Below are 27219 nucleotides of genomic sequence, written 5' to 3' on the forward strand. Positions count from 1 at the left end.
TTCCTTTGTAATGGGAGGACTTTTTCCTTCAAGCTACTTAGAAGTTAAATATATAGAATAAATAACCCACCTAAGCAAAAAGCCTGCCTTAAATCTAAATAATTAAAATAATACACTAAACAAATACAATGAAAAAGCACAGTTAATTCATAGTGTCCTGGAGTATTTTGAGGTGTGCTAAATAGTATGATAAATATTGAAAAAAACCTGTGTCTCCAGTGAACTATTAATATATAGCTGGCTTTGGCTGGAAGTGAAAGTGATTTCTCCAGTCATTAAAGGTAGAACCTTTAGTGGTGGCACTTTATTGGTAGCAGAATTAATGATCTCAATGCTGGTACAGACTAGTGAAAGGCAGGTGCCTTTGCAGTGGGAGGGTGTAACTTAGGGCAAGCTTTTCTCTAAGTTTGACTGTCTTCCCACTGACTGCAGTCACTAAAACACACCACCTGGATGGGCAAAAACCCTCTCATGTGCCCGAGGCTGAGGTGCAATTAAAGAGATGGAAAGTAACAAAGTTAACTTTACCAGAGGTGAGAAAAAATTACTGCAATATTTGGTTCCAGTTCTGGAACCTAATTCATACACCAAGACCTCATCTTCCACTCTGAGAAAAAAACAAGTTTCCAATCTTCAGATCACTGACAGTTGCTGAAAATGAACATGATTAATGGCACTAATTTTATTTTTAAATCATTTACTCTCACATCTGCCTTCTCATGGTTATTCACAGAACAAAGCTGAGTCATGGTGCTTTGTGCATGAAACTGGTTTTATAACCATAGACTCACACCTGGTCCTGGCCTATTCATCCAGGGAACAAGAAAAAATATGGAAGGTGATTTTTTTTTTTGAGAGGTGAAAGGAGAGTTTTCCAAAGAAAACAAGAGTCTTACATGAGGAAGTGACATAGTAAGGAGGACAGAAAAGGATTGGAGCAGATTTACGTATCCTTCCCTAAAATGTGTAGCTCTTTAGATCCTCTTGTGTATCTAGAGATGTTAGGAGGAGCAGCAGCACAGGAGGAAAGAGCTGCTCTGGCACAGCCTGTGATGGCTCTGAGTCACCTGGAGATGTAACAGCTCTGAGTTCACTTTCACAGGGGCTGCACCGTGTCCTCTGACGTGGAAAGAGAAGAAACTTTACAAACCTCCAAAGAGGTTCAATTCTGCTTGCAAGGCAGTGTGAGTCCATGTCTCTGTATAACAAACTAGTAGTGCCTGCTATTACAAACTGAAATGGAAGGGTTTGCAAGAAAAAAATTACCCCAGATATAATGACATTCTTGTACAGTTTGGGCTTTTTTGCTGGTTGTCTTTTGGGTTTTTTAATAACAAGCACAGTGTTTTCCACATATGTATTTCATAAAATCAGTAAACCAGTACTCTGTATTTTTACCAATCCGCATGCACATTTAAAATACATTTCTTTGTGGATTTGGAATATCCTCAGCTGTCCTGCCAGAGCAACAGAATTAAATTATCTTTTAAATTACTCTCTATTATTATTGTTTACAAAAGCCAGTAGCACAGCACCATAAAAAAAACCCTCTAAATATTGCTCTCCTAGTTGAAATTAATGTAAGTTTTTCTTTGAATGCACAAGTAAAGAAATTACTTGTAAAGAAAGGAGAGGTGAGAAAGGAAGATTAAAAGAGGGACTTAGTGCAAACTACCCTGTTTCCAAGTCCAGAGTTTATTTTGAAGGGTTGTACAAGCAGAAGTAAAAAGTGACAACTGCATGGGTCAGAAGACTGACAACAGACTATAAAATCTTAGACTTACAGACCACTAGCAGAAATCCAGCCTTAAACAGAAATGGCTGAAAATTTGTATTCCCCCTCTTGACCTGACTGTTAGAGTTAAAACAAAACTTTGCAGAGTGTATTCATTAGGAATGAGGAAATTACAACACAGTCAGGTATCTCTGAATGGTGTTTATTTTAAAAGTTCCTTGGATTCAAAGGAAATCTGTTAAACAACAGGAGACCATTTCTTCAATGTACAGTTTTTGGATTTCCTGAGCTTTGTTCCTGCTCCTGGAACTGCTCTGTCCCAGAGCTCCTGTACCTATTTCTGATGTCTCCTGTCAACTCTGGTCTGCTCTCTTTTCCCACAGACAGAAAAGTCTTGGAAAAGCAACCACCACTCACTAGCCTGTCAGTCTGAGCCCTGCATGAGCTTTTGTTTTTGTTGAGGCATGGACCTTCATTAGGGGTGGGGGTTGATATTAGTTCAAGTTATCCGGTTACATAAATAAGCTTCATATCCTCATAGAACAGCTCTGAAATAGGTATATATTTATTGCACCCACCCTCTGCCTGAGGTTTAGCCCTGCTCATACCTATCAGCATCTTCTGTGTCTAGAGTTTCTTTTCTCAGCCACAAGAACAGGTACCCACACAAGATGAAATTCTGTTGGCAAGATAAAGAAAATGACAAATAGTTGACAGTTTGTGTCTGCCCAAGGGATGCTCAGTACTGGAACCTTACAAGACCAAATTTTAGAGCCTTTGATGTACACTGCTTACTTCATGTATAAACACAGGGTACTGCTGTTAGACCTGGGAATGGAAATAAGAGAGAAGCTCAAGAGAGCTTGGAGAGAATAGGGGACAAATCTGAATTCGTAGTTACACGTAGTTACATTTAGAAACTGTCCAAGCTCTTACTGCAGCTGGACAAGGACATGTTCTCAACAAGCCTGAAAGATCAGCTGCAGGAGCTCTGTAGTTCCCTGACTCTTTGGGACAGAGGCTTCGATCCTCATTGTGTATTTTCCTCCTTACATGCAAAATGTTTCAGCCTTCAGCACACCTCAGGTTTTCCAGCCGGCAGGCGCACAGCTGTCCGGACATTCTGCCCTGCGAGTTCTGTTTATCAAACCCTTCAGGCGCTCCCGCTGCCCAGGTTTATCAAACGCCCTTTCCTTTCCCCTCCCGGCATCGCCGGCGCGGCCGGAGCCTCGGGCTGTGACACCAGCAATGCCCCCCGCGGCCACCGGGCGGCGCTGCCGGGACACCGGGAACCGCGCCTCGCTCGCTCCCCGCGCCTGCTCCGCCCGCGCGTCCCGGGGATTGCGGTGTCACTGCCTGGATTCCTGTATCCCGGGGACTGCCGGTACCACTGCCCGGATTCCTGTATCCCGGGGATTGCCGGTACCACTGCCTGGATTCCTGTATCCCGGGGATTGTTGGTACCACTGCCTGGAAACCCCGCATCCCGGGGATTGCCGGTAACACTGCTGGTAAAACCCGCATCCCGGGGATTGTTGGTACCATTGCCCGGGTTCCTGCATCCCGGGAATTGTTGGTACCACTGCCTGGAAACCCCGCATCCCGGGGATTGCTGGTGCTACTGCCCGGATTCCCGCACCCCCGGGATTGCCGGTACCACCGCCCGGGTTCCTGCATCCCGTGGACTGCCGGTGCCACTGCCGGGAAACCCCGCATCCCGGGGATTGCCGGTGTCACTGCCGGGAAACCCCGCATCCCGTGGACTGCCGGTGCCACTGCCGGGAAACCCCGCATCCCGTGGACTGCCGGTGCCACTGCCGGGAAACCCCGCATCCCGGGGACTGCCGGTGTCACTGCCCGTGTTCCCGCATCCCGGGGATTGCCGGTGTCACTGCCCGGGTTCCCGCATCCCAGGGGTTTTGCGGTACCACTCCATACCCAGAATATAATAAACCTTCACTTTTTTCCCCTGTGGTTAGTTATAAACTTCCACAGACACACACACTTAGGGGATTCCTTCACCTGTTCCCAGGACAAGCTGACAGGCAGACATACCTGTGCATCACGTTTGCTAAAGACAATGTAAACCCTCTGACCTGCTCCTGTCTGGGCCCAGCCGTGCTGGCAGGCACCGTGCCACAATTCACACACCGTGCCACAATTCACACACCGTGCCACAATTCACACACTGTGCCACAATTCACACACTATCTGTCACCTTCCTGCAGAGCATTTTTGTCCTTGTGCCCATTCCCTGCCCCATCATCTTCAGCTCATGTTACCAGCTTTGTAGTGAGCAGTTCCCAGTGGGCCAGAAACTTGATTTTCAGTAAGCAAGACTGCTTTGACTTAAGCTTTTTGCAGAGGCCGGTACTGAAACTTAATCTGTCATAACTTCGAAGTTTTGAAGAATAGTATTATACTGGAATAATACTGAATAATTTACCACTGTTGAGGCATTTCTAACGCTGCTGTTTGGCATGGATTCCTTCCAGCAGGCAGAGAACTCACGGTGGCATTTTGCACAGAAATGCAGAAAGTTGCAGAAATGCAACTCCCCCTTTCTGTTCCAAGCGCAGAGGTGCCGGGAGCCCGCAGGGGAGGAGGAGATCTGGCTCCGGGCACTGCATTGCTGCACCTCATGCACCTCAGACGAGTTGCAAATTGTGTGTGCTGCAGACCCATGAGGAAGGCTGGACAAGAGCCAGGCTTGCAGGCCCTGTTTCTTTTTCAAGTTAATTCTAGAAGCCCACATATTGTTTCTCTCCTGTATATATAAAGTTTCACAGACCTTTCAGGAACATGACTCTGAAGGAGCACGTTATTAGTAAAGGCTCTCACACACTGTGTTTGCACAAGCCTTGTCTAAAGCCAGAGTTACACAGGTTTGCACCAGCTGAACATACTGAGTTCTCTTTGTCCTATATGTCTGCCTATATATGTAATAGAAAGTTGCATCCTTTATTCCAGGATGCTATATATATATATAATATCCTTCATTATTTATAACTCTCCTTGTTTATGTGATTAAACTTTTAGCTGGAAAGAGATACAGGGCCAAGTTTTCTAACACTGTGTTAGGAGGTAAGCAGTGAGAGTGCTTGTGAGAAAGAATTCTCAGGGCAGACTCAAACTGTTTAGCTGTTGTAACAGTTATTACCTCAGTGAATATTCCCTTTGGAAAAAGCAGTTTAGTTTTTTAAGCTTAGGAACATTATTACATTTTGTTTTTATTTACCACCAACTATTTTCTAGATGTTTAAGAAATACTGAGTAGCAGACATTAGATCCTTTTCCATGAGCAGATCCTGTTGAAGAAATATTATTCCCCTTATAGTCAAAATAAAAGAATGGGTTTGACCTGTATTTTTTAAATGACAGTGCTTCTTCTTCTGAGTATGTTGTGCCTGGTACAAACAAGTGTATGCTAATAAAATTTTATATTTATTTGAAGGCCCATTTGGGGGTAGTCATAAATATTAGTTACTATGGTGGTTTTGTTGATGAATTAAATACATTATTCTAAATATAGTACTGTCTTTCTTTAAAGGGATTCCTGTCCATAATGCCATCAGTTCTGGTAATCCTTCATCCTTCTGCTCACATTCCTGAGTTGGTGATTCTTACTCATGCTCCTAAAGCCTGGTATTTAATTAGAAACTTCTCTTTTTAGTACCCTTTTCCCCATATTTTTTCCCCAGCTCTGTGATTGGGGAACACACTGGCATTTGAACATCTCACCAATGAGAAATATTGCTCATTATGTTTTAATGGAATTCTGTCATTGTTTGGCTGTACAGGCCATACCAAATTGACCATTGGCCTGGGTAGGTTGTGTTGGGCATTGTTTGTTTGCTCTCAGCTGCAGATGAAACTGGCAATAAACCACACACTGGAGATCGTTTGTCTGTTTTGCTACTTAAGATCAGGATTTGTTAGGGATGAAATTTTGACCCAAACTCTCCAAGACCTGTACTGCAATTGACAATCTAAACCTTTTACCATGATTATAAACCACTGTCTGATAATATCAGTATAATATCCATTCAGAAGGAAAACAGATGTCTAAAAGGCTATGATTTTTTTTTCCTATTTATGGTTCTATTTAAATAAAGAGGACAGCTAAATTAATTCACTCAATAATAATGGTTTTACATGAATGAAAATTTGTGCAGTACTGTTGGTTCTAATACACCCCTGGTACTGAGATATATTTTCCATGTTGCATTGACACATAATTTACCTGAAGACCAAATGGGAAAGGGTGGAACACAGAAGGTTCTGGTCACTTTGGGCTTGGTCTTTTCTGCTATGCATGTGTTAAACTACTCCCCTAAATACCAGCCATTTTGTTCTTATCCTTGTGCCACTGCCAGACCAGTGTGTATTTAAAAGACAAGTATTTGTGGCACTTGAGGACATGGTTTCATGGGGCTTGGCAGTGCTGGGGGAAGGAACAGTTGGGATTAAAGATCTTAGAGGTCTTTTTTCGACCTAAACAATTCTATGGTTCTATAATGGAGTGCAATCAAATTTATGTACAGTATTATCCAGTGAGCTGCTGGGGAGCAGCTGCAAAGTGCTGCCTCTGGGTCTCTGAAGAGCCTGCTCAGAAAAATGTTTCATAAAGTACCAAGGCAGGAGTATTTTCCATAGAATGAAATTGCTTTGGGAACACAGAGCTTTTTTTCTTCATACTATTGGACTCTGGACTTTTCCCTCTATTTCACCTGTGGTAGACAAACATTGGCACTGAGGAACATCCCTTCCCCAACAGGGGAGGGTAAACCTTCTGTGGGGTTGGTATGGGGAAATCTATAGGGGGCCTGAATCATAACATAAAGTGTGTAGAGTCCCATTTCTGCACTACCTGTCACGTGTATCACGGTAATATAAAAGTACATTTCACCCCTGTGAGAACAAGCTGTTAGCCCTTTCCTAGGATATATCATCTCAAGTCTTTCTTGTGGAGAAAGTCAGCGTAGAGAAGTGAGTTTTAAGGAGATGACTAGAGGGAATAAATCTATTTACTCATAGAGTGAAAAGCAAGAATACTTGGATGAAACTCAAAGAGAAGAGTTACCCAAGGGTAAGAAGAACCAGTCATAAAGCAATCTCACTTGACACCATTATACTATTTTCAATTCTCCATATTGCTATTATATTGCAGAACTGATGTTAGGTTACCCCAAAAGTCATCATTTGAGATGGCTTCAGCTGGTAGAGGAAAATTTTTATCCCTCCTCCATGCCTGAAACGTCTTCAGAAGTTTCTCCACATTATCATCTGGAACATTTTCAATGCTATTAGCTGTGTTTAGGAATATTAAATCTAATGGTCAGATCCAATATTGTTTTCTAGTGTTTTCTTTTGTTTGTGCAACCCAGAGATCCAGACTGTTTCAGTGAAAAATGACATTTTGCAATTACACATCATAATGACAAAATTGGACCAAGTCAGTAGAAATTATTTAGGGAGTGTCAGTAGAGACCTAGTGACGTGCAAGAGGAATCTGTGGTCACAGAGTGAATGGGTGTGGAAAGCACTGAAGTGATTACAAATGGGATATGAACTGTTTGCAACCTGAAAGAATTTTTCTGTAGTCCACTGAGAGCTCTAAAATACTTAGTGTCTCACAAAGGAATGGGAATGACATGTGGAGCTTGAGGGGCTGGCTGGATTCCCTCTGTTTTCTTAGACAAAGAACAGTTGCATAAATCTGACATTTGTTTATAAGCCAAATTTGTGTTTTAAATCCTTTTGCTTTTTGCTTAATCTAAAAATGCTTGAAAGAACTGACAGAAGAAAAAAAAAAAAAAATCAAGTATTAGTAAGATTCTTGGCTCCTTCCACCATGTGAAGCTGCACATCCATATTTAATAGATAATTTAGGTTTGTTTGCATCCTGACCTTTGAATTTAGGAAACACCTTTTCATCAGAACAGCTGAAGTGAACAAGCCAGCCTGAATTATACATGAGCTAAACTGCAATCTCCTTTGTCAGTCAGGGACCAAAGGTTGCTGTTCATCCCTTCCAGAATTCACAGCTGGATCACAGTAACCTCACATATGCAGGTGACAGAACAGTCATTGGACATCAGCCTTCACTGTGTGCTGTACAAAGTCCTTCCTTGTTCATATTAGTCCATAAAAGCAGATTTCCTATTGCACAAGAAGGAGAAAACAAAATGCATCACGTGAATTCCTGGCAGGATTTTTGCTGTGTAAGTCAATTTGTCAGTAAGAGTGTTACAAGTGTTAGATTATAAAGGAGATACCAATATTTTGGGTAAAAAATAAAAATCTTACTATTTTATAAAGCAATTTAAGAAACAAAATCTCAAAATGATGCATGTTATGATGCACTAGAAATGTAGATTGGTTTGTTTCCTAGCAGCCTAGCTGTAAGATTAAACATAATCACTGCAAACAGTGTATTGATCTTCTGACATGTTTTTGTTGCTTCTGTTGCTTGAAGATCAAGAGCCAGATTTTCCATCATGCCTGACACCTTTGGGCTTCCACTATGTTTAGTAAAATAGCTACATACTGGGGCTCTGAAAAGTGAATTCACATGTCAAGTGCTGTTTACAGCTGATAATCCAACCATACACAAACTGCTGCAGCAGTCCTGTTTGTAGTACAGCTACCACTTTCTACATTTGGAGTTTTTTTGAGCTTAGACGCAATTTCATTTATTTCCATTTATCTAGACTTTTAAAAAGCTGTTCAGTATTACTGGATTTGCACAGGAGATGAACCTTAGTAGCCCCTTGGACCTCCAGGAGGATTTTAAACTTGTCAACTGCTTTGAAAACCAGGATGTAACACAATGAAATTTTTAATAGTACAAGATATTGGGGATCATTCCACTGGCCACAGTGACTGAGATAGTCCCTTAGTTGTGTTCACATCAGTAAAAGGCTACAGCACACCAGCAGTCTGCAAAACTACTGTAACACATCTGTCAGGAAGGGCAGAGCATGGGGCAGGGTGAGGCAGACAGGGCTGGGCTGTGATCTTACCACCACCACCACTGCCCTTTCTCTATTGCAGCCATGGCAGGGTCAGGCTCTGTAGGTGTTTTTCATACTAGAAGAAAGCAAAAGGATATCCTGAAAAGAAAAAGTCACTCTGATCCCTCTTTCTCACTGCTGAAATAATTCTAACTACACTAGAGACTAAGAGCAAATCAAGCATTAAACTATAAAAAGAGCCAGAGAAAGTTTCTTATCTATTTGTTTCATTACTGTAAAGTTTTATTTTCTCTGTTGCAAACATTACTCTGACAATGGTGCCTCCATGGAAGTGAAGCAGCCTTTTCTGAAAGCACAGATAAGGAAAAGTGTGATGGTTCACTGCAATAGAGAGACCACCTCAGGCAGATTTGTGTTTTTTTTCACTGTAAGTGGTTTGTCTTTATTCAAAAGTGCCTTAATTTCTCAGTTTCTGAGTCTATAAAATGGAGATACTGCCTTCCTGCATTAGAGGAGGTTCCACTGGTGAAGCATTTTGAGATGATTAAATGGCTTGTGCTACGGAAATGCACATTATTATCATGTTGAGACTTGAAGGCACTGACCTTGACAAAAAGGTGAGCGACAGCCTGCCTGCATGATCAAGCAGCATTAGTGAGGCCAGCACTTCCCTTTCATGATGCTCTGTGGCCATATAATCATCCCTAATGTAGCTGTTGGAGGCACTTCCCAGCCTCACTGGCAGAACTTGCTCAGGAAGGTCTTTTCCATGGCATGCAATTACAAAATGAGAATGGGAGGGAGAGAACGGGATGAATGAAAACAAACATCATTCTAGGAACAACTGTTGGTGGTTAATACTTGACCATTACTTCTTGACAGGATTAATGTCTTTCTAATCACACTAATCCCTTCTGATAACTTTATCCATAATCCATCTATTTCAAAGCAACATCCAGATGGCTTCTGGTGGAGAGGAAGACAAAATAAACATGCAGAATGGGGTCTTAGCAGCAGCTTCTTGTATTTTCTCTTTCTGGGGATATAGGGTTTGATCTTGAGACAGGACAAAAAAAATGTGCTTTCATCAGACAGCAAGAGAAAAACCTAGAGAATTGCAGACAAGATAGAAAGTTCTATTTTTATTTGTAAATAAAATACCTGATGCTTATCTGTGAAAGCCAGAACAAGACTAGAGGTGCTCAAAAGGGTTTAGCTACTTGTTTGCATGGGACTAATTAGATTTCCAAGATATTGGAAAGAATTCCCTTCTTCTTTACATTAAAAATTCTATTTTAGTTTTGGGGGTTTTACACGGATTTCCCTCAAAGCAGACATGAAACTTAGTACTTGATTCTTTGGTTTATAGAATTACAAATTCTTTAAACAATGTACAAACTGACTCTACCTTTTTAATTAGTCACATATAATTCCTAGAACTGAAGATGTCTTCCCCTTCCCTTTAGGCTTGACAGATTTTTTTCTATACAAGCTAAGAAATGGTCTCTGAACATTAAATTACAATTTTGTGGATTTTTTTTCCCAGATGATTAAAGGAGTGAGATGTACAGTAATTATTTAGAAAAGCTGCAGATTGTTTTTTATTGTCTTCATCCTGTTCTGTCCGTTTGGGAATCATTAAAACACACTATGGAAGCTACACATGAATCATATGGATGGAAGCTACTTAAGTACACAGCATCTCAAATTATTTCAATCTATGAATCAAATATCTGCCCTGTTCTTTTGAGACCAACCAGATTCTGAGGTTTGACAAGAATTAAAGGTCCACTGTTTTCCATTCCAGTGTGTTTCAGGAGAGTCTAGCAGTGGAAGCCATGAGAATAGCTTTGTTCTGGTTTAGGAGAATCTTGGGAAACTCTTCAGGAAGATTTATATAGCCAAGAGTTCCTGATGAAAATTAGACTTAGAGGGAGGACCTGAACATGATACAGTGATCTTAGTTTAAACTAGCTGGAAGCTTATTCCTCCTGGCCCCCCTGTTCCCTGGGAAGCAAGAAGAGTACTTTTCCTTGTCATCCTTTGGCTACATTATGTGAATGTTAGAACTCTAGAGATCAACAGCAATACACTCCTGTGATGTGACTCTGTGTTACTTGCTTTCTACAATAACTGTGATAACCACTGTGTCTCTTAATCTTTGTGACTTTTGTCCTGTTCCTTCTGAGATCAAACACAAGTCAAACAAAAAATAGTGAATGAGTGATTACTGTCTCCTCCTAGTTGCAGGCATTTCTTTCTGAAATGAGTCTGAGCTATTGCCTAAAATGACATGACCACTGTTACTGCCCAGCCTTTGGAGAACTGGTTCCAGTGTCCCCTTCCTGAGCACTGCAGGCCATGGAGAGCACAGGCTTCTGTCTGAGCCCAGACCTCTGCTCATGCTTCTGTCACATCACAGTTACCCCATTGCACCTCTATAGTTAATTACTTTTGATGACTTTCTCATCACAGCATGAACTGAGCATGACTTTATCTGGTGACAGGATAATCTCATTACAGATGATGATCTTGTTAATGAATATCCCCAAGACAGAGCAATCTCATTATTAGCCCCCTCAGGATTTGCCACCTAAGAGCCAAGGTAAGATCAGATTCCAGCTGAACAACATCCTCCCAAATCCTAAGGCCCTGCATCTTGAGGCTGAGGTAACAACCCTAAACTCACCTGAACCACTGGACATATTTAATTAGGATTTTGGTCCCTAAGTACTTCAGGAAATACTTCTCAGGTGAGCAATCAAGAGAGGGTTCATCCCTCTGTTGTTCTGCAGAACCAACAGAGCCCAGAGGCATCAAGGAGGATGAGAACAGTGTGGCCCCAGGGCAGTGCCAGGAAGGGAAGGGGAGTGAACTCTCTGTCTCCTTGGCAGTGTCCCCTCCCAGGAACTGCTCTGCCACAAGTTACAGCTCTACTGCTCAACAGTCAGCCCTTCACACCACTGGTGTCACTGCCCTGCAGAATGTTTCTATTAAGAACCCTGAAAATTGTTACCACAAAACCATCCAAGTGGTTAAAAATCAACCTCATTTTTTCTTTTTCTTTTTTTTTCTTTTTTTTCTTTTTTTTTTTTTTTTTTTTTTTTTTCCCTAGGAATGTGGAGTGGAACAGTGCTTTAGTATAATATAGGTATCTACTCTGTGCAGCAATGAGCTGTCAAACTGGCTCAATGGCCTGTGGAACCTCAGCCTGAGAGAAGAGTTCAGTCCTAAAAATCTAATAACAACACAGGTGGTTTTTTTTAACAGAAATCTGTCACATTAACTTGAGATAAATATATTTAACTGAATTATTTTAGAAAATAAAGTGGTTTAGACTATTTACTCTTCTGCATGGACTCATCCAAGGGAAATGTCAAGGCACACAGTGACATTCCATTTTCAATATGCAGTGCTGTGTTTGTACACAGTGCTTTGCAGACACACAGAAAGGTGGGATTTTAATCAAATCTGATAATAAATAAAAGCAAAGAATAATGGTTACAAGAGTGAGAGTTACTGAGATGCTCATTTTCTGAATCACCCAAACTCCAGTGCACCCTTGCTCCTACAGTGTTAACAAAACCCACGCTAGATGAGAGATTGGCAATGCAGAAAAGCAATACATTTTCTTAATTAATCTAGTGGATAGCTGGAACCTGAACACTAAATCCACCCATTTGATTTCATTAAATCTACTATAAAGGTTAAGCTGCACTTTAGCATTGGCTCTAGACAACCCCTCTCAGCAGTGTGAGGTCAAGGAGATCTCATTCAAGGAGATGCAGCTCAGTAAATATGAGAACAGGCCTGATAAACAGGTCTACTTTGATGAGAAATCTGGACACACCAAACAGTAAATGTGGTATTTTATTTCACCTGCACTTTCCCTGAGATGCATGCTTTAGAGAGTTCACAGAGAATTATCCAAAGTTAAATCTGAAATTAAAGCCCCAAACAACACTGCTGGCAGTGGAAAATCAAATCCCAGACTCAGGTCACCTGGAAACTGCATCAGGGTTTGTGTCAGAGCAGCCTAAAGAAACCTCAGGGCCAAAGAGTGCCCTGTCTGCCAGAGGGTCAGGGGGAGCTAAATCTCATGGTAGAGAGTTGTGTGGCTTGGCACAGGCAAACTGTAAAAGCAAGAGGATGGATGGACACTGGTGATGCTCTGGCAGTGCTGGGAAACAAGAGAAAAGATCCTTATGGGTCCCTTCCAACTCAGCACATTCTATGATTGTATGACTCTATTATTGTCTGATTCTATGAAAAGGCTGAAGTGAAACAGCATGTGCTTTGCTCCCAGTTGGGCAGCCACACTTCCCATGGAGGTGTTTTCTCTAAATCCCATCCATTGTCCCCATTTAGACTGAATCACACTCTGCTCCCGATGTGCCCCCTGGTAAATAAAAAATATATTGTGCTTTGAATTTATTTAAAAACAAAAAAAGTTATTCTTTTAGGTAAAGAATGGACTATATGACAAAATTGCCCTTTAGTGTTTCAAAATTGTGTTCCCACTTCATACAGGGAGGGGTGAGTGGGTTGATTTGATTTCTTCAAAGGTCCATTTAAATCTGAATTGTTTTATTATTCTGTAAAATTATGTGTAGAGTATGACACACAGAGTTTTAATAACTATTGCCACTGCTCCTGTGAACTGAGCCATCACATTTGTAACTTGTGTAAAACTGTCCCTGGAATTTCAGGGAAGGGTCAGTAGGATTCAGTCCCCACATGTGCAGCCTGAACTTGCAAGTTCCTTCCAGGATCTGAGCTGGCAGTTGGGAAACACCCCTCCAGACACAGAGACTACAGCTTTAGTGTTACTGTCAAGCTTATTAAAACACTGAAATGTAGAATCAGCTGTAAGACAAGCAGGCAGGCTGGAATAATTCAGAAATGAGGCTTTTGGCTACATTAATGTAATGCAAAAATAAAATTTGTGCTGTTTTCTTCCCACAGTTTGATGTCTGGGCTCGCAGCCCTGGATGCCAAGACTTCCAGTCGCTTGGGGATCATCACTGTCACTTACTACCTGTGGACAACGTTTGTGGCTGTGGTTGTGGGGATAATTATGGTCTCCATTATCCACCCTGGAGGAGCAGCACAGAAGGAGAGCACTGAGGAGGGTGGAAAGCCCATCATGAGCTCTGCAGATGCACTGCTGGACTTAATCCGGTAACGACTTCTGTTTTTTCTGCTTTTTGAAGGCAGCATTTTGTACAGAGCTGCAGGAGGGACTGTGGCCTGAGCCTAGGTTCTCAATCTAAGGATAAATATTTTGTTGAGACTGAGGAAAAAGTAAATTTCAGAAGATAATTTTCAATTTATCAGATGTTTATACTGGCTGCTTCTTGTAAGATTTAAATGAATGGCCACCAACCAACAACAATGGAGCAGATCTTTTGTACCCCACAGGACTCCAAATAGCCTGTGGACTTCACCATCAAATCCATTATTAGGGTCAAGGGAGTACTAAAATGTAATGTTCATTTATACAAGAGTAGAGAGTTGCAATACGCAAAACCTTAAATAAAGGGGTGAAACACACATTTTTCAGAAAATAATTCTTAAAAGTGCTGTTACAGCTGTTCATACAAATTTGCAAACAAAAAACACAATTAGAAAGACCGCTGTTGTGTATTTTTTTTATTCTGCTTTGGGACTTTTTCTTTACTGGTTTTGTTTGGCAAAAGACACAGTTGTTCTTTTAGAGCAAAATTAGGGCACTGCTGGAATTTGATGGCCTTGCCTGAAATCTCTTTTTATCCCCATATTTAAGGTGCTAGTGAGATTAGTTTGTTGACTGAACATATTCTATGCCTCGGGTTTATTTTGCTCATGCAGAAACAACAAGTTTTGCCTTTGTTTGGTAGTTCCTCAAGTTGCTGATCTCATACTACATCAGTCAAGGGCTTTCAGGCCAAGTGTGTATCTGTACTACAGAGAATTCTCATTGGAGTTCAACTTACTGAAAATAAAATTGTGCAAAGTTTGTCTTTCAAAAAGCCAAATTCCTGACCCTAACAGCATGTCAGCACACTAAGTACTTTAATTAGATTTACTCAAACTTCAAATCAGAAGGAACTGGGAGGAGAAGCTTACAAAAGACCCTTTTTTCCTCCTCCAAGTTGCATTTAGCCAGGCCACCTGTATTTTATCAATGTCTTTGTGAGAATGGGCCAAGTTATTTTAGTCATGGAGCAGCAGCAGAGAACAATCTCTCTTGTAGCTTTTCACAAAACCACCATCTTCATCTGCCTTGGGAAAATACCCATTTGTATCTCTCCAGTGTCTTTGCCACGATGGATGGATGTGCAGTGGAATTCCCATGCCTGTTTGTGACATTGGGTTAAGTCACATTATTCTGTTTCTGCTGCACAAAGGACTGTAATTTCTACAACAAGAGCAAGTTACAGGAGCTTTGAATCCCTTAGTATGACAGAGTAGCAGAAGAAGTAAAAGAAAATCTAAGAAAAATGTGACTTTAACTATTGTCTTCATAGTAGCAGCATTTTGAACTATTTTTATTGTGCTGAGCTGTTTCTAAGGCCTCAGTCTGACAATGAAAGGCCCAGTGGGACACACGGTGCAAAGTTACAACAAATGGACCTGACAGCTCTGTCTGGGAAGGGTCTCCCTCACCACACCTTCTCACTCCCTTTCTCACACCAGCCCAGTTGTCTTTAGAGGCTCAGAGTAAGCTCGTCATGGAGATAGATGGAAAGTAATCTGGGTTTTCAATATCAAAATTTTCTATGTTATTATGTTTGCAAAAAAAGACCAAGACCTGAGTCACACTCTTCCCCTCTGCCTGGCTACTCCCTGTACACCCTGTACCCAGGGGTGTTGTGGTGAGATTTGGGAACACTTTATTCTACTGAGCCTCACTGCAGGTCAAAAAACCATGTCCTCTAATGTCTATAATTTCATTTTGAACAAACATTTACCCAAGGAAATCATAGTATCTTGTGTGCACACTTCAGGTGTTCAAGTTTCCAAGCAGCCACGTGCTTCTAGTCTGCAAAACCTTAAATTCTTCACTGGTTTGGGCAGGTGTCAACAATGACAAGGTCAACAAGCCCCTCTCATTAGAAAAGGTTAAAAAGAGAGAATAAAGCTGTGTCCTTTTGCTGTGCTAAGCAGCAGCCACAGCTGCAATCTTTCTATCCTGAGAGCACAAAGGGATGGCTTTTATTCCTCTGCTCCAGAAATAACCACACTCACTAAATAAATAAATAATAACAACAGAACTGTGGGGAATGGGCTTTCAGCCTAGGCAAACACTATGGGTGAAATCCTGGCTCTGCTGCAGTCAGTTGCAAGACTCTTAAATATCTGTGTGGAAGTCTGGATTAAATGTAATGATGTATCCGCTGGTTTGAGCTAGAAAAGCTGATCCTTTAGCTCAATGATAAATCACTTCCATTCACAGCTGGAAACCATCCTTTTCAGCCCAGATTGGCTTATCTTCTCAATTCATTAATTTCCTCTCCATTTATCAATTGCATATGTGCTCAGAAGTTTACACAGGAAGCATCTGGTATTCTGCAAATGAAGAATGCTAAATGTACAAGTGGAGAGATGATATATGTGACATTATTGTGAGGTTTATTTTAAAAGCATGAATCTTGGCATGGGGGTACATGTATTCACCCTCATTGATTTCAGATTTGAAGCCACTTTGAAATGATGGAAAACATTATTTCTTGTGATGTTACATATGACATTGTCAAGTCTACAATTTTTGGCAGGAAAGGTGTTGCTAGAAGTTCAATATCTTGAATTTTTGTGTGAGATTTTTGCTTTTAGAACTGGTTTTAATTAAAAATTAAAGATTATACTGAATCAGCAAAAAATGAAACCAAAAAACTAGTGCAGACCCTTGTAGTTATCCTAAACACTTGCAACACTAATCAATAAACACATTATTATTATTTTGCATTATTTTGTAGATGGCATTTCCACTGTATATTTATTCAATATGTAAAAAAAACCCCAACCAACCAAAAAACCCCAAACAAAAATGATTTGGTGAGGAGATAACAGTGACACTGTGGTGCGTAATTCTGAAATGGCCCTAAATCTCATATCAGCCAGGAAATGCATAATCTCATCAACATTCTGAATTTCATGCCTCAAAAATTGCATCCACAGTTCAAAAAAAAAAAAAAATATATATATATATATATTATTTTTTTTTCCACTCTAAACAGCTGTACTTGAAAGATTTTCTTACTAAAGAGAACCCCGGGGAGACTGGGTGGAAGATGCCCATTTAACCAGAGGGTTCCTGTGCAGGAACCTCCCCTTGCAGAACCTCCCCCTCTGTATTGGATCTGGACTAAGGACCAGTTCAGGAGGCAGCTGTGACTCTGAAGCTGTGCAGGAGAGGCTGTTCTGAAGATGCTTCTCTCTTTAGCTGCCACTTTATTGCTGCATTGAGACAAATGTACAAATCTGCCCTCATTTTATTCAAGGTTTCAGCTGCAAACACTGCAAGGCCTATGAAAGTATATTTTCTGCCATTTAAAGCTCTATATAATCCTCAGGCTAAGGATCATGTTGTCTTTAAGCACCTGGTGCTTTATGAGTTTTTATGGATTCATTTTCATGCTGTGCAATACTTCTGTGAGGTAGGCAAGGAGCATTTTCCTTTCCTACAGCTTGAGAACCAAAACACATGGAAAAGAAATCACTTCACTGAGGATTGTTCAGAAAACTCTGTGGGGCCAGAAGAAATATTCCCAGCTCATACAAGACCTGCAGAAATGTGGCTTTGGGGCATCTCAATAGCAACGAATCAACAAACATCTCTGTCTTCTTCTTCCTGTGGGAATTATTGTAATTAACTTTATAGTTTGTCCCCAAAAAATAAGTGACATTTTAGTAGCCTTTTATGAGATATGAAATTAAGAAAGGCAAGATATAATTTTTTAAAAATAATTCAGATTTTGAGTGTTTTGTTCAAAAGGACAAAAAGGGACATACTTAGAGGAATGGTGATCAATTTAAAATATTAGGTTTAGTTTTGTAGCATAATCACCTGACTAGAAAAATAGAAAATGCCCATAATTTGAGGACAAATATTTGCAAAACTTGTTCTGTGAGCCAGGACAACAGTGTTGACATTAGCAGTTAATATTTCCACAACATCTGTTACCTTTGATTCAGAAGGGGAGATTCTGCTGCAACTGAACTTGTGCCACCTGCGTTTGTCACCAGGGGAAATAAAATTTGGCTTATGAAATAAAACAAACAAACAAAGTCCCAGCCAAACTGGGTTCCCTCTCCTGTTTTATATCAGCCTCACTGCAGATTTGGGCACCAGCAGGTGCAGGGTTCATACACATTATTGGTTTTCCTCAAGTCTAACAAGACAGGGTGGCATTGTAAACTTATTTAGCTCAAAAGCCACAAATAAACCAATTCAGTGAAGGCAGACAGGATCAAATCACACCTTGACCCATGACAAATAAATTTGTACATTTCTGAAGTTTACTGGAAGGAGAAATCAGAGCAGTTTACCACTGAATATTTAGGATTGCATCCAATTTAATAGCAGGTAGCCAGAAAATCAATTTGGCTTAACCAAGAGAGGTTTTATTTTTATACCAGTAAGAGTTAGAAGAGGATATAAACACGGTAGAGGATTTATGTTTTCATGGCAATCCTGAGCACTCTTTAAAATCACTTCCTTTCCCTTTTTTCAAGCTAAGGGCTATATTTTATATTATTGAAATTGTGTTTCTTGAAAATAGGGCAGGAAAAACCCAGGATCTATTGTGGGAAAAGTCCAGGCTGTGCAGAATCAGGAATCACACACACCTTTAGAAGTTTACAATTGAAGACTGAATTGTATGTAGGCACAGTAAGATCTTTTAGAGTGCATTAAATGAATCAGATTTAAACTATGAAAGAACTTTTTAAAATAACTATGCTGTACATTCATGTATTTTTTGCCAAAAGCCACTGTGTATTATGATAGAAATATTTATCTGTCCCCTATGGCAAAATACCATTTTTTACTCTTCTCAGATTGTCAGGGTTTTTTTGTCTCACAAAACCAACCTTTTGCCAGAAATATTCTGCACTGGGCCCATGTCTTTGCTTCTGGTTAATTTTTAAGAGTTCAATCTCCACAGGAGCCCGAACCTTAAGTATTTATAAAGAACTCTCATGCCTCTAAATGTGTGGACTCTATTTGGCACCAAATGAATCCAGCATGGAATAAAGATAATTCCATGATGAAAACCACCATGAGGAGATGGGCTGTGAAGCAAATTCTGCTCTCTGGTCAGGAGGCTTTAGTCACAGAGTGGGAGATGCACAAGGGGCCAGGAATTAAAACTGCACTAGGAAAGCTTCGACTTTGCAGGGGAATTTGTTGTCCATCCTCCTGACAAGGGGTCTGGACCTCTTCCAGTGTAAACATTCACTTTTTATGGAATAACTTGCCTTGCTGGAACCACAGTGGAAATACGTTGGGCCTGTCATGTTACCTTTGATATAATCCAGCCTTTTTGAGATGCCTAAAGCTGTGATGTTCTTGTGCTTCCACTTTCAGACAGCCACAGCCCTGCTGGGGCTTTGACAGGACCTTTTCTTTCAGAGGAAGCAGGGTAAGAAAGTTCAGATCCCTTACTGGAACTGAAATGCTGTGCAGCCCTCAGGACAGATTAAAAAGCCCACATTTGACAAAATGATTCCACAATATAAATTCTGCTCTGATCTTTGAAAAAAAAAAATAAAAACCAAAGCAAAAGAAAGTAACTTAGAGCTGATTAGTGATTTTTGCATTCTCTAAGTACTTTTTATCCCAATAATGAGGATTTTAGTGCCTCATTAATTCTGCAAAAGCTTTCTTTGGTCCTTTTAGGAGGAGGTAGTACGATTGATGCTGGGAAATGAGATGAGGCACTGGAGGTGACTACTGATGTGCAAGATGGTTTCTCACATGGCCCCTGCTATAGGTTGTTTTTTGGTCTTTCTGGATTAAGTTTTGCCCTTGGTTTCAGCAGTGCAAACCCTGCAGGAGCCCCTGACACCAGCAGGAAGGTATCAGATGTATGACTAATGACAGGACTTGTGGTTCACGGGTGACAGTAGTGAGGAGTCTACACAGCTGATGATGAATTCATGCAGAGGACATAAAAATTAAACAAATTCTTGAGATTAAGGTAATGTCACTGAGAATGACCTTAGCCTATAGTAAATAGGAGCCACTGTGCTGTTCATTTTTGGAAAACCTGAAAACTTTACAGTTCTCATGTCAAGCCATTCAGGCTCTGGTTTTGCTCTCTGTACCTTTGTTGTATATAGGGACAGGGTAAGGTCTCAAACACTTAAATATTAGAATACTGTCAAATTCCCAGCCTTAAAACAATGTTCTTGCAAGCTCAGCTACACTTGCTCAAATTTGAGAGCAGAGCATGCAAAGCTGCTTTATGCCTAGTGCAAATATAGGCCAATAAATATTATGAGGACACATATGTAGCAAAACCCCCAGTCTGGTGGCTTTAATTCCACAGCGTTGGAGGCTGCAGCCAGACTGTCTGGTGTGGCAGGGATTAGGTGCTGATAACATCAAAGTCTGAGAGCAAAACCAGATTGGGGCTGCAGAGCACAGAGTGCCAGAGGGAAGGGGTGTTGTGAGACAAGGAAACAACATCTGCCGTACCTGTGGCAGTGCTAGAGCCACTGGCCTCGTTTGTGACTGAAAGGATCTGCAAAAGCTGAATGCTTTGAGTTAATGACACTGTGAGGAGGACTCAGAATGAGTATTTCAGATATTCAGTAGCGTTACTGAAACCAGAATCTGGCCTGTTGTTTCTAACAGAAGTTACCCAGGAGATGTGAAAGAGCTGTCCCAGTAGCTGCAGGTTCATGTTCTCTGGACAGTTCAGTCAACAGTGTCACAGTGACACAGTTTAACAGGGCTGCTCTCTGTGTCACTGCTGTGCTTCTCAGAGCCAACCACCTTCTAAAGAGACAAGAGGGCTCCCACATCCTGGGGGCAGTGCTGAAGAATGGCTTCTTAATGCAATTCAGCTTCCTAAAGCAGCTGAAATTAGGGGAGCAAAACCAATCAACTCTATTAATTCATAGGTCAGTTGCTGGGAGACAATGGGGAAGGGAAGAGGACATTCCAATTTGGCAAGATGCTGATTTGTCCTGTGTCTAACGGGAAGCTGCACCCTCAGAACTGCTGCTCAGACCAGGTGCTGCCTGCACTGTATACAAGCCTTTAGGATTTCCTAAAATCCACAACTACCAAAGTGCAGAACATACGTTGCCATAGTTGTCTCATATTACACTTTCCTAATTCAATACACCTCCATCTGAATCCTCTTATCCCATGCAGAATTAGGGAAGGGCTCCAAAATTTGCTCGTAGAATGCAGCAGCCTGTGCACCACAGCAGGCTGTAGTCAAGGATGGTGATTAGTAGGTCACTTGTGCTGCTGTCACAGCAAATGCAGCCCTGGCCTGCTCTGCCAGCTGGGCTCAGTAGCTCAGATCTGTAGAAGGTTCACTGAGCTGATATTGAAGTTTCATGCACATTCACCCTTTTAGCCTCAGCTGAATTCTCCTGCTCTATCTGGCAGAGTTCCTGAGGCAGAAGATGCTCTGGGAAATGTTATTCCTCAGGGCAGGCAGTGTTCTAGCTTTTAATTTTTTATGTAACCAGAAAGCCTATGTCTTCAGTTTCTGCTTTACAACAATACCCTTGTCTCAGACCTAAATTTATCCATGTTTTAAACCAGACTCGGTCACTGTTGTGCAGTAGGTTTAATTTCCTACTCTTAAGTGAAATTACTTCTGCTAGGAATGCTGAACTGAGCCACTGAGGTTAGAGACAATGTTGATTGTGCTAGAGAAATGAATCCCAGATCATGTTAAGTTTCCTGCCCTATTATTTTGTGACTCATGTTTTGTAAGCAATCTGCAAGCAATGCTGGAACTTCAGAAGCATTTTATCTGCTTGGCTTTCTTAATTGAACAAACACAAGAGTATTTCTAGGTGCTGACAGCAATGATGAGCTCAGTTTGAATCACTCCTTTGTAAGTGCTGGCAGAGTCTTTAATTCAGTGTACATCAGTGACAAACACAGTGCCTGAGCAGACACAGCCTCACTTTATGATGCTGGGACCAGATCCATGTGGGCACATCTGGATCTCATCCAGAGCTGCAGTAAAGCTCACAGAGATCTGCTGGGGCCAGGCTGGTGGCAGGTTGGCTGCTTGGAATAGAAGTGGGCAGAGATGGACAGACTACAACACTCTGCCATTAATTTTGTTGTGTGTTTGGGCAAATGTCTGGATTTTGAGCCAGACTGAAGCTCCCACCCCACAGCATTCCCCAGGACTCAGGCTTGGTGGGCCACAGGAGGGCTACCCCAAGGACCTTGTGAGGATCCAGCCAGCCCTGCCCATCCCAGTTCTGTACTAAAAGTCAAATCCTCCACGTCACTGTCCCTTCAGTCTCTCGTTCTGGACCATTCCCAGGAGGTCTTGTCTAAACATCCAGCTCGTGGCTGCAAATATCAATGTGCAGGAAAACACACTCCTCAAGCAAGAAGTGTTTCTGAAGAGGCCTGACAGAACCAAGAAACCCTCCCAGTCACCTTCCATCTCTAAGTGGCAGCTCAATTCTTTCTTCTCATTTTTAGTCCATTAAAGATCTCATCCACCAATTGCTCTCTTAAATGCTTTTAATTAACAAAACTTCATTTTGGCTAACACTGGATTTTCTCAATCCAAGTAAACCAGCTTAAAATGAAAATAAGCCGAGGCTCTGGCAAACATCCTTTCACCAGATAAATTGTGTATCTTTGGTAAGGTCAGTCTCAAAGACTGGATCACAGTGCATAATTTATTAAAAAATATTGGGAGAATTCCAGCATCTAGTATTATGTGGGTAGTTGTAATTCCTGCAGGATAAAGAATGATAAAGAAACAAAATGCTTTAATCCTCTACAAATTTGTCTAACATTTAATCTAGCTACTAACCATATGATATTTCGTTTCTCAAGCAGTCTTAATTGTTCTTAATTCTACTAATTAGGACTATGAGGGAGAAAGTGGAAATCATCAGCAATTAAATTCAGGTTTCTGAGTAAAGCCACAGCTCTAACGTGAGGTGCATATTCACAGCTGTGCTGGAATGTCTGTGTGGATCTCTGCTTTCAGAATATTTCACATTCCCACAGCAGGCAGAGCACAGCCAGCACACTGAGCACTCCCACAGCACCTTTCAGCTCAGCATCTCAAATCATGAAACAAAGAGAAGTGAATATTCATGAAGACTTTAACAATCTGGAAGCAGAATTCCCTCATGAGCCATAATAAAGCAGTAACCACCTTTACTCTCCAGAGCTTCCCTCTCCTATAAACATCCTCTCCATCTTCCCTGGCCCAGCTCCCTCCAGCTGTTCCTCAGTTGGTTCCCTGTGTCAGTCAAGCCCCAGGGCTCAGGCAGAAGGTTGTGCCTGCACCTGACAGGGAAAGGATGCACAGCTGCCTCCTGTCTGTGTCTTGCTTTGGCTACACATTTAACATTTGAACCAGAGAATCAGGAGCTCCATGGACAGTCTGCAGAGACAATACAATGCCTTTATGAGACTCATTTGCTCTCAAGCAGCAGGCCAACAAGTCCCTCTCATGTTCAGTCTTCTGTTTTGCTCATTAGACAGTACTACTATCACTTAATTAAAAATTTTCTCCCAGAATTCTCCCTAAAAATGATAATTAATTACCTCTTTGTAGCAATTGCTCTCAGTGATTGATGCTACTGATGCAGAATCTACCTCATACTTTTGAGTGTGACCATAATATCATGTTATGATCACTTAATATAGGGGAAAAATGTTTTCTAAGGCAGTGCTGCACAGTGACTTTGTTACAACAAGTATGTGCTGCTGCTGCTGCTGCAGAGAGGAAAGCAGCTCTGGAAGATGTCTCTGGTTCAGCATGCATTTAACTGTCCATACACACAGCAATTCTCTTCAGAACTGAGAATAGACTTTTCACATATATTTGAGTGTTAACCTGTCTTGGGGTTTAAGCAGGACTTTTAATTCAAAGTCATTTTGTTGGAGAACTCAGGAGTTTCTCCTTGCATAAATACAGGTATATGAAAGAAGATAATTGGGTCATAGACTGTCATTGTCTTCTGCCCCAAGGTTCAGAAACTTAGAGTTGGAAATAAATGAGTCCTGAAAACGATCCTATTAGAATCATCACAAAAATATTGATTCCCAAATGCTGCATGGAAATGTATGAGTTTTTAGCTGTTTTTTCCCAATTATACCATGATTCCTCTTTGAAACCTGTAGAGGGTGTGCTCTCCATTTCAAATCAGGATTTAATGTCTTTCTGCAAAGTATTATCCAGCTCAAACTGAAGTTGTAAATGAGCTCCAAATAAAATTGTGTGAAATGTTACAGAGTGAGATACACAGCAAATCAGAAAAGGTGACAAAAAGGGTCCCTTTTGAAATTAGAAACCTATTGATCTCCCTGCAATCTCAGTGTTGGGTCATTGCCTTCCTCTGTAGCTCTGCAAAGATGAAGCCACTGGCCTCATTCAGGTTCTGAAGCCTCAGAACTGTATCAAAATAAAACTGAGCACTGTACAGCTCTAATCTCAACTCTTTTAATCAGGAATGAGATCCCCTTTCTGAGAAGAAAACCGTTCAAACCACTGCAAACTCTACATCACTTGCAATTTTAGTGATGAAAATGTAGCAGGGGTACTACAGTTTATGAATTAGCACAGGAGTATTTAGAAGTCCCAAAGTACATTACAGCACCCAGAGGTCTCAGGAATACATCCCTGACTGTCATAAACAGCTCATTATCTAAGTAGAGAGGACAAAATATGGAATAAAAGAATATTCATTCCCCCAATCAGCAGATGGGGAAGGGAATCATAGCAATTGTGTCACCCCAGTTACAACATGGAGACTGTGGCAGAGCCAGAATCTGCAGCCAGAGCTCCTGGGCCTCACCCCAGGTGTTTGCAAAGTCCCAAAACTCCAGTTCTGAGGAGCTGTATCTCTGCTGAGCCGTGCTCTGCCAGGCACAGCTGTATGGCACAGTGGGAGAGAGAGAGTGGCATCTTCTGCACCTGCCCAGCCCCTGCTCTCCAGCAGGACAAAGAACTGATTTATCATGGCAGACCCAACACACAGTAAAAAAAAGTTGGTTTCAATTCCATAGAAATTATTCTTCTATTTGTTCATTTTTAGGAACATGTTTCCAGCCAATCTTGTTGAGGCCACATTCAAGCAGGTAAGTGGCTATATTCCTTTTATTGATGAAAGACATGAGCCAGCATTATGTGAAACATGTACCTTTGTAAAACACAACCCAGATACAGACATGGCATATGACTGCAGACACTATAAGTATTTTCAGCATTTAGGAATTAATGAGTCCCATTCCATTAGCCTCAGCAGCCATGGTATCTGAAGGCAAAACAGGGATAAAATGCTCTCTAGTGTGACTAGAGAATAGATATGCACTCCTGCATCAGCTCCACATCCACTTGAGGAGAGCTGGAATACATTTAACAGCACCCAGCAACACCACAAGAAGGAAGAACAGAATGCCATGTTCAATTAAAGCAACAAAATAATGTATTGGGGAAGAATCTAATTACTCAGGTTGGAATTTGGCCAGAAAAGCTCATCTAAAAGTTCTGAGTGAGCAAGAGGCATGGCTGTATTTATTTCACCTGGGGGGATATTTCATGGGAACCTCACAAAGAGAAGGGCACTCAGAACCTCCAGGGAGTCATTCCTAATTATACCTTACAGGAAAGTAGCTCTGTCAGGAGGCAAAGTGTTTGCTGCACCAGGGTCTGATTATAGGAAAGTCTGGGGTTTTTACACTTTTCCAAAAATTCAACTGTTTTTACAGATTTTATCAGATAGGGACAGGAATGTTCATTCTCCCTTTCATGCCTGTCCCTTCAACATGCAGCACTGTTGAAACAGAGCACTTAGGAGGTCTCATTCAGCTATCAATTCCTGCTGGGATATTGCAATAAAAACTGCTTTGTTTTCTTTCAGTATCGCACCAGGAGTATTCCCATCATTAAATCCAACAAAGCAGCATCTGAGAGCACCACTCGTCGCATTATAATATACGGAGTGCAGGACGAGAATGGATCCAACGTCCAGAACTTTGCCTTGGATATCACCCCCCCTCCTGAAGTGATTTACAAATCAGAGCCAGGGGCTAGTGATGGCATGAATGTACTTGGGATTGTGATATTCTCTGCCACGATGGGTAGGTTGCAGACATGTTTGATTTGTAATAATCCAAGTGTCCATTTAAGAGAAAAGGATTGGGGTTGGGTTGCTTGGTTTCTTGATTCAGCTTTTTTAACTGCTTCTGTCTAAATTTTGTGGGGGGGGAAAGGCAAGATTGTTACAGAGCTGTTCCCCTCACACTTTCAAAGACAAATTTTCAAAACCCTTGATAATTTTTGTTCCACAGAGTTGTTTTCTGTGCATTCACTTACAATCTTTTTTTTTCCTTAATTATTTTGAGCTTTTATTTATGACCCCTCTTTTGCTGACTGTAAAACAACCTTGTACAGTGTGCTCAGAGGAGGTAGGAATTACCACCAGATCAGACTCATGGCCCCTCTACCAGTATGCCAACCCATATTTTTTTATGAGTTTAAAATCTGTGGATATTCCTTTTTTAATTGAAACCTCTTGATTTTATTTTTTGTATCCTGCAATGAAGATAGTTATATACCATCTAGTAGCTTGTCAGAGTAAGAGCTTCTGTCTGTAAGAGCTTATTTACTTAATTTAACTTGCTGGAGGAACTCATTGGTGCCATGTGTGTTATATTATGTTTGTGGATTTGAAAGAAGAAATTTAAACAAACATTTCCTAGTTAATCATAAAGTTCTGATGACTTTTATAAGAAAATGCTGATCAAATTTTCCTTATGTAAATTTATTCTTGGAAGTTAATCTGGTCAGCAAAGTTAGTTCCATAAAACATCTTTGACTATATTTATTATATTATGGTTCATACCAGCACAAGGGGTCAAGATTCAAACCTGGAATTAGTAGATTTGTCTCTGTTTTTTTAGCTTTTCCAGTGGGTGGTATTCCCTGTACAACCCTGCTGGAAACTGGCTGTCTCCCAGTTTGTAGTATTTTATAGTCCATTTCCAAAGCACAACATCACCAGAAACACTATTCCACTCAAAACGTACTGCATATGAATGAATTAATTACGTCTACTTATTAGGACCAAGGGCAGTTTTCTACTTCTGAGAACAGAAGATCATTCATTGTCTGCCCAGAACTGAATGTACGACTTTTACCGAGCCCCTCAGTCCTGCTGGCCCGGGGCTCAGGAGGTGGAAGCTGAGAGCTGGTTTCTTCCTGGCTGCTGTCCACAAAACAGCCCCAGGATTGTCACCCACAGCATGGCTGCTGGGTCACCTCTGGCTGTATCAGCCACCAACAAACC

At 41.2% G+C, this 27219-nt stretch overlaps 1 protein-coding gene across 1 annotated transcript in view; it reads left to right on the plus strand.

Annotated features, from left to right (window-relative positions):
- The window catches only part of SLC1A7 (solute carrier family 1 member 7), a gene marked incomplete at both ends in the record, with an annotated part of 48124 nt that overhangs the window by 1544 nt on the left and 19361 nt on the right, over nt 1-27219 (plus strand). Inside the window, 3 exons of the mRNA XM_083868131.1 lie at nt 13678-13893; nt 24967-25009; nt 25792-26011. Coding sequence (XP_083724257.1) covers nt 13678-13893; nt 24967-25009; nt 25792-26011 — 479 coding nt within the window. The remainder of the gene's footprint in view (nt 1-13677; nt 13894-24966; nt 25010-25791; nt 26012-27219) is intronic.

Source organism: Zosterops lateralis (assembly GCF_965231275.1).
Source record: "Zosterops lateralis genome assembly, chromosome: 9".
In the NCBI taxonomy this organism is placed as follows: Eukaryota; Metazoa; Chordata; class Aves; order Passeriformes; family Zosteropidae; genus Zosterops; species Zosterops lateralis.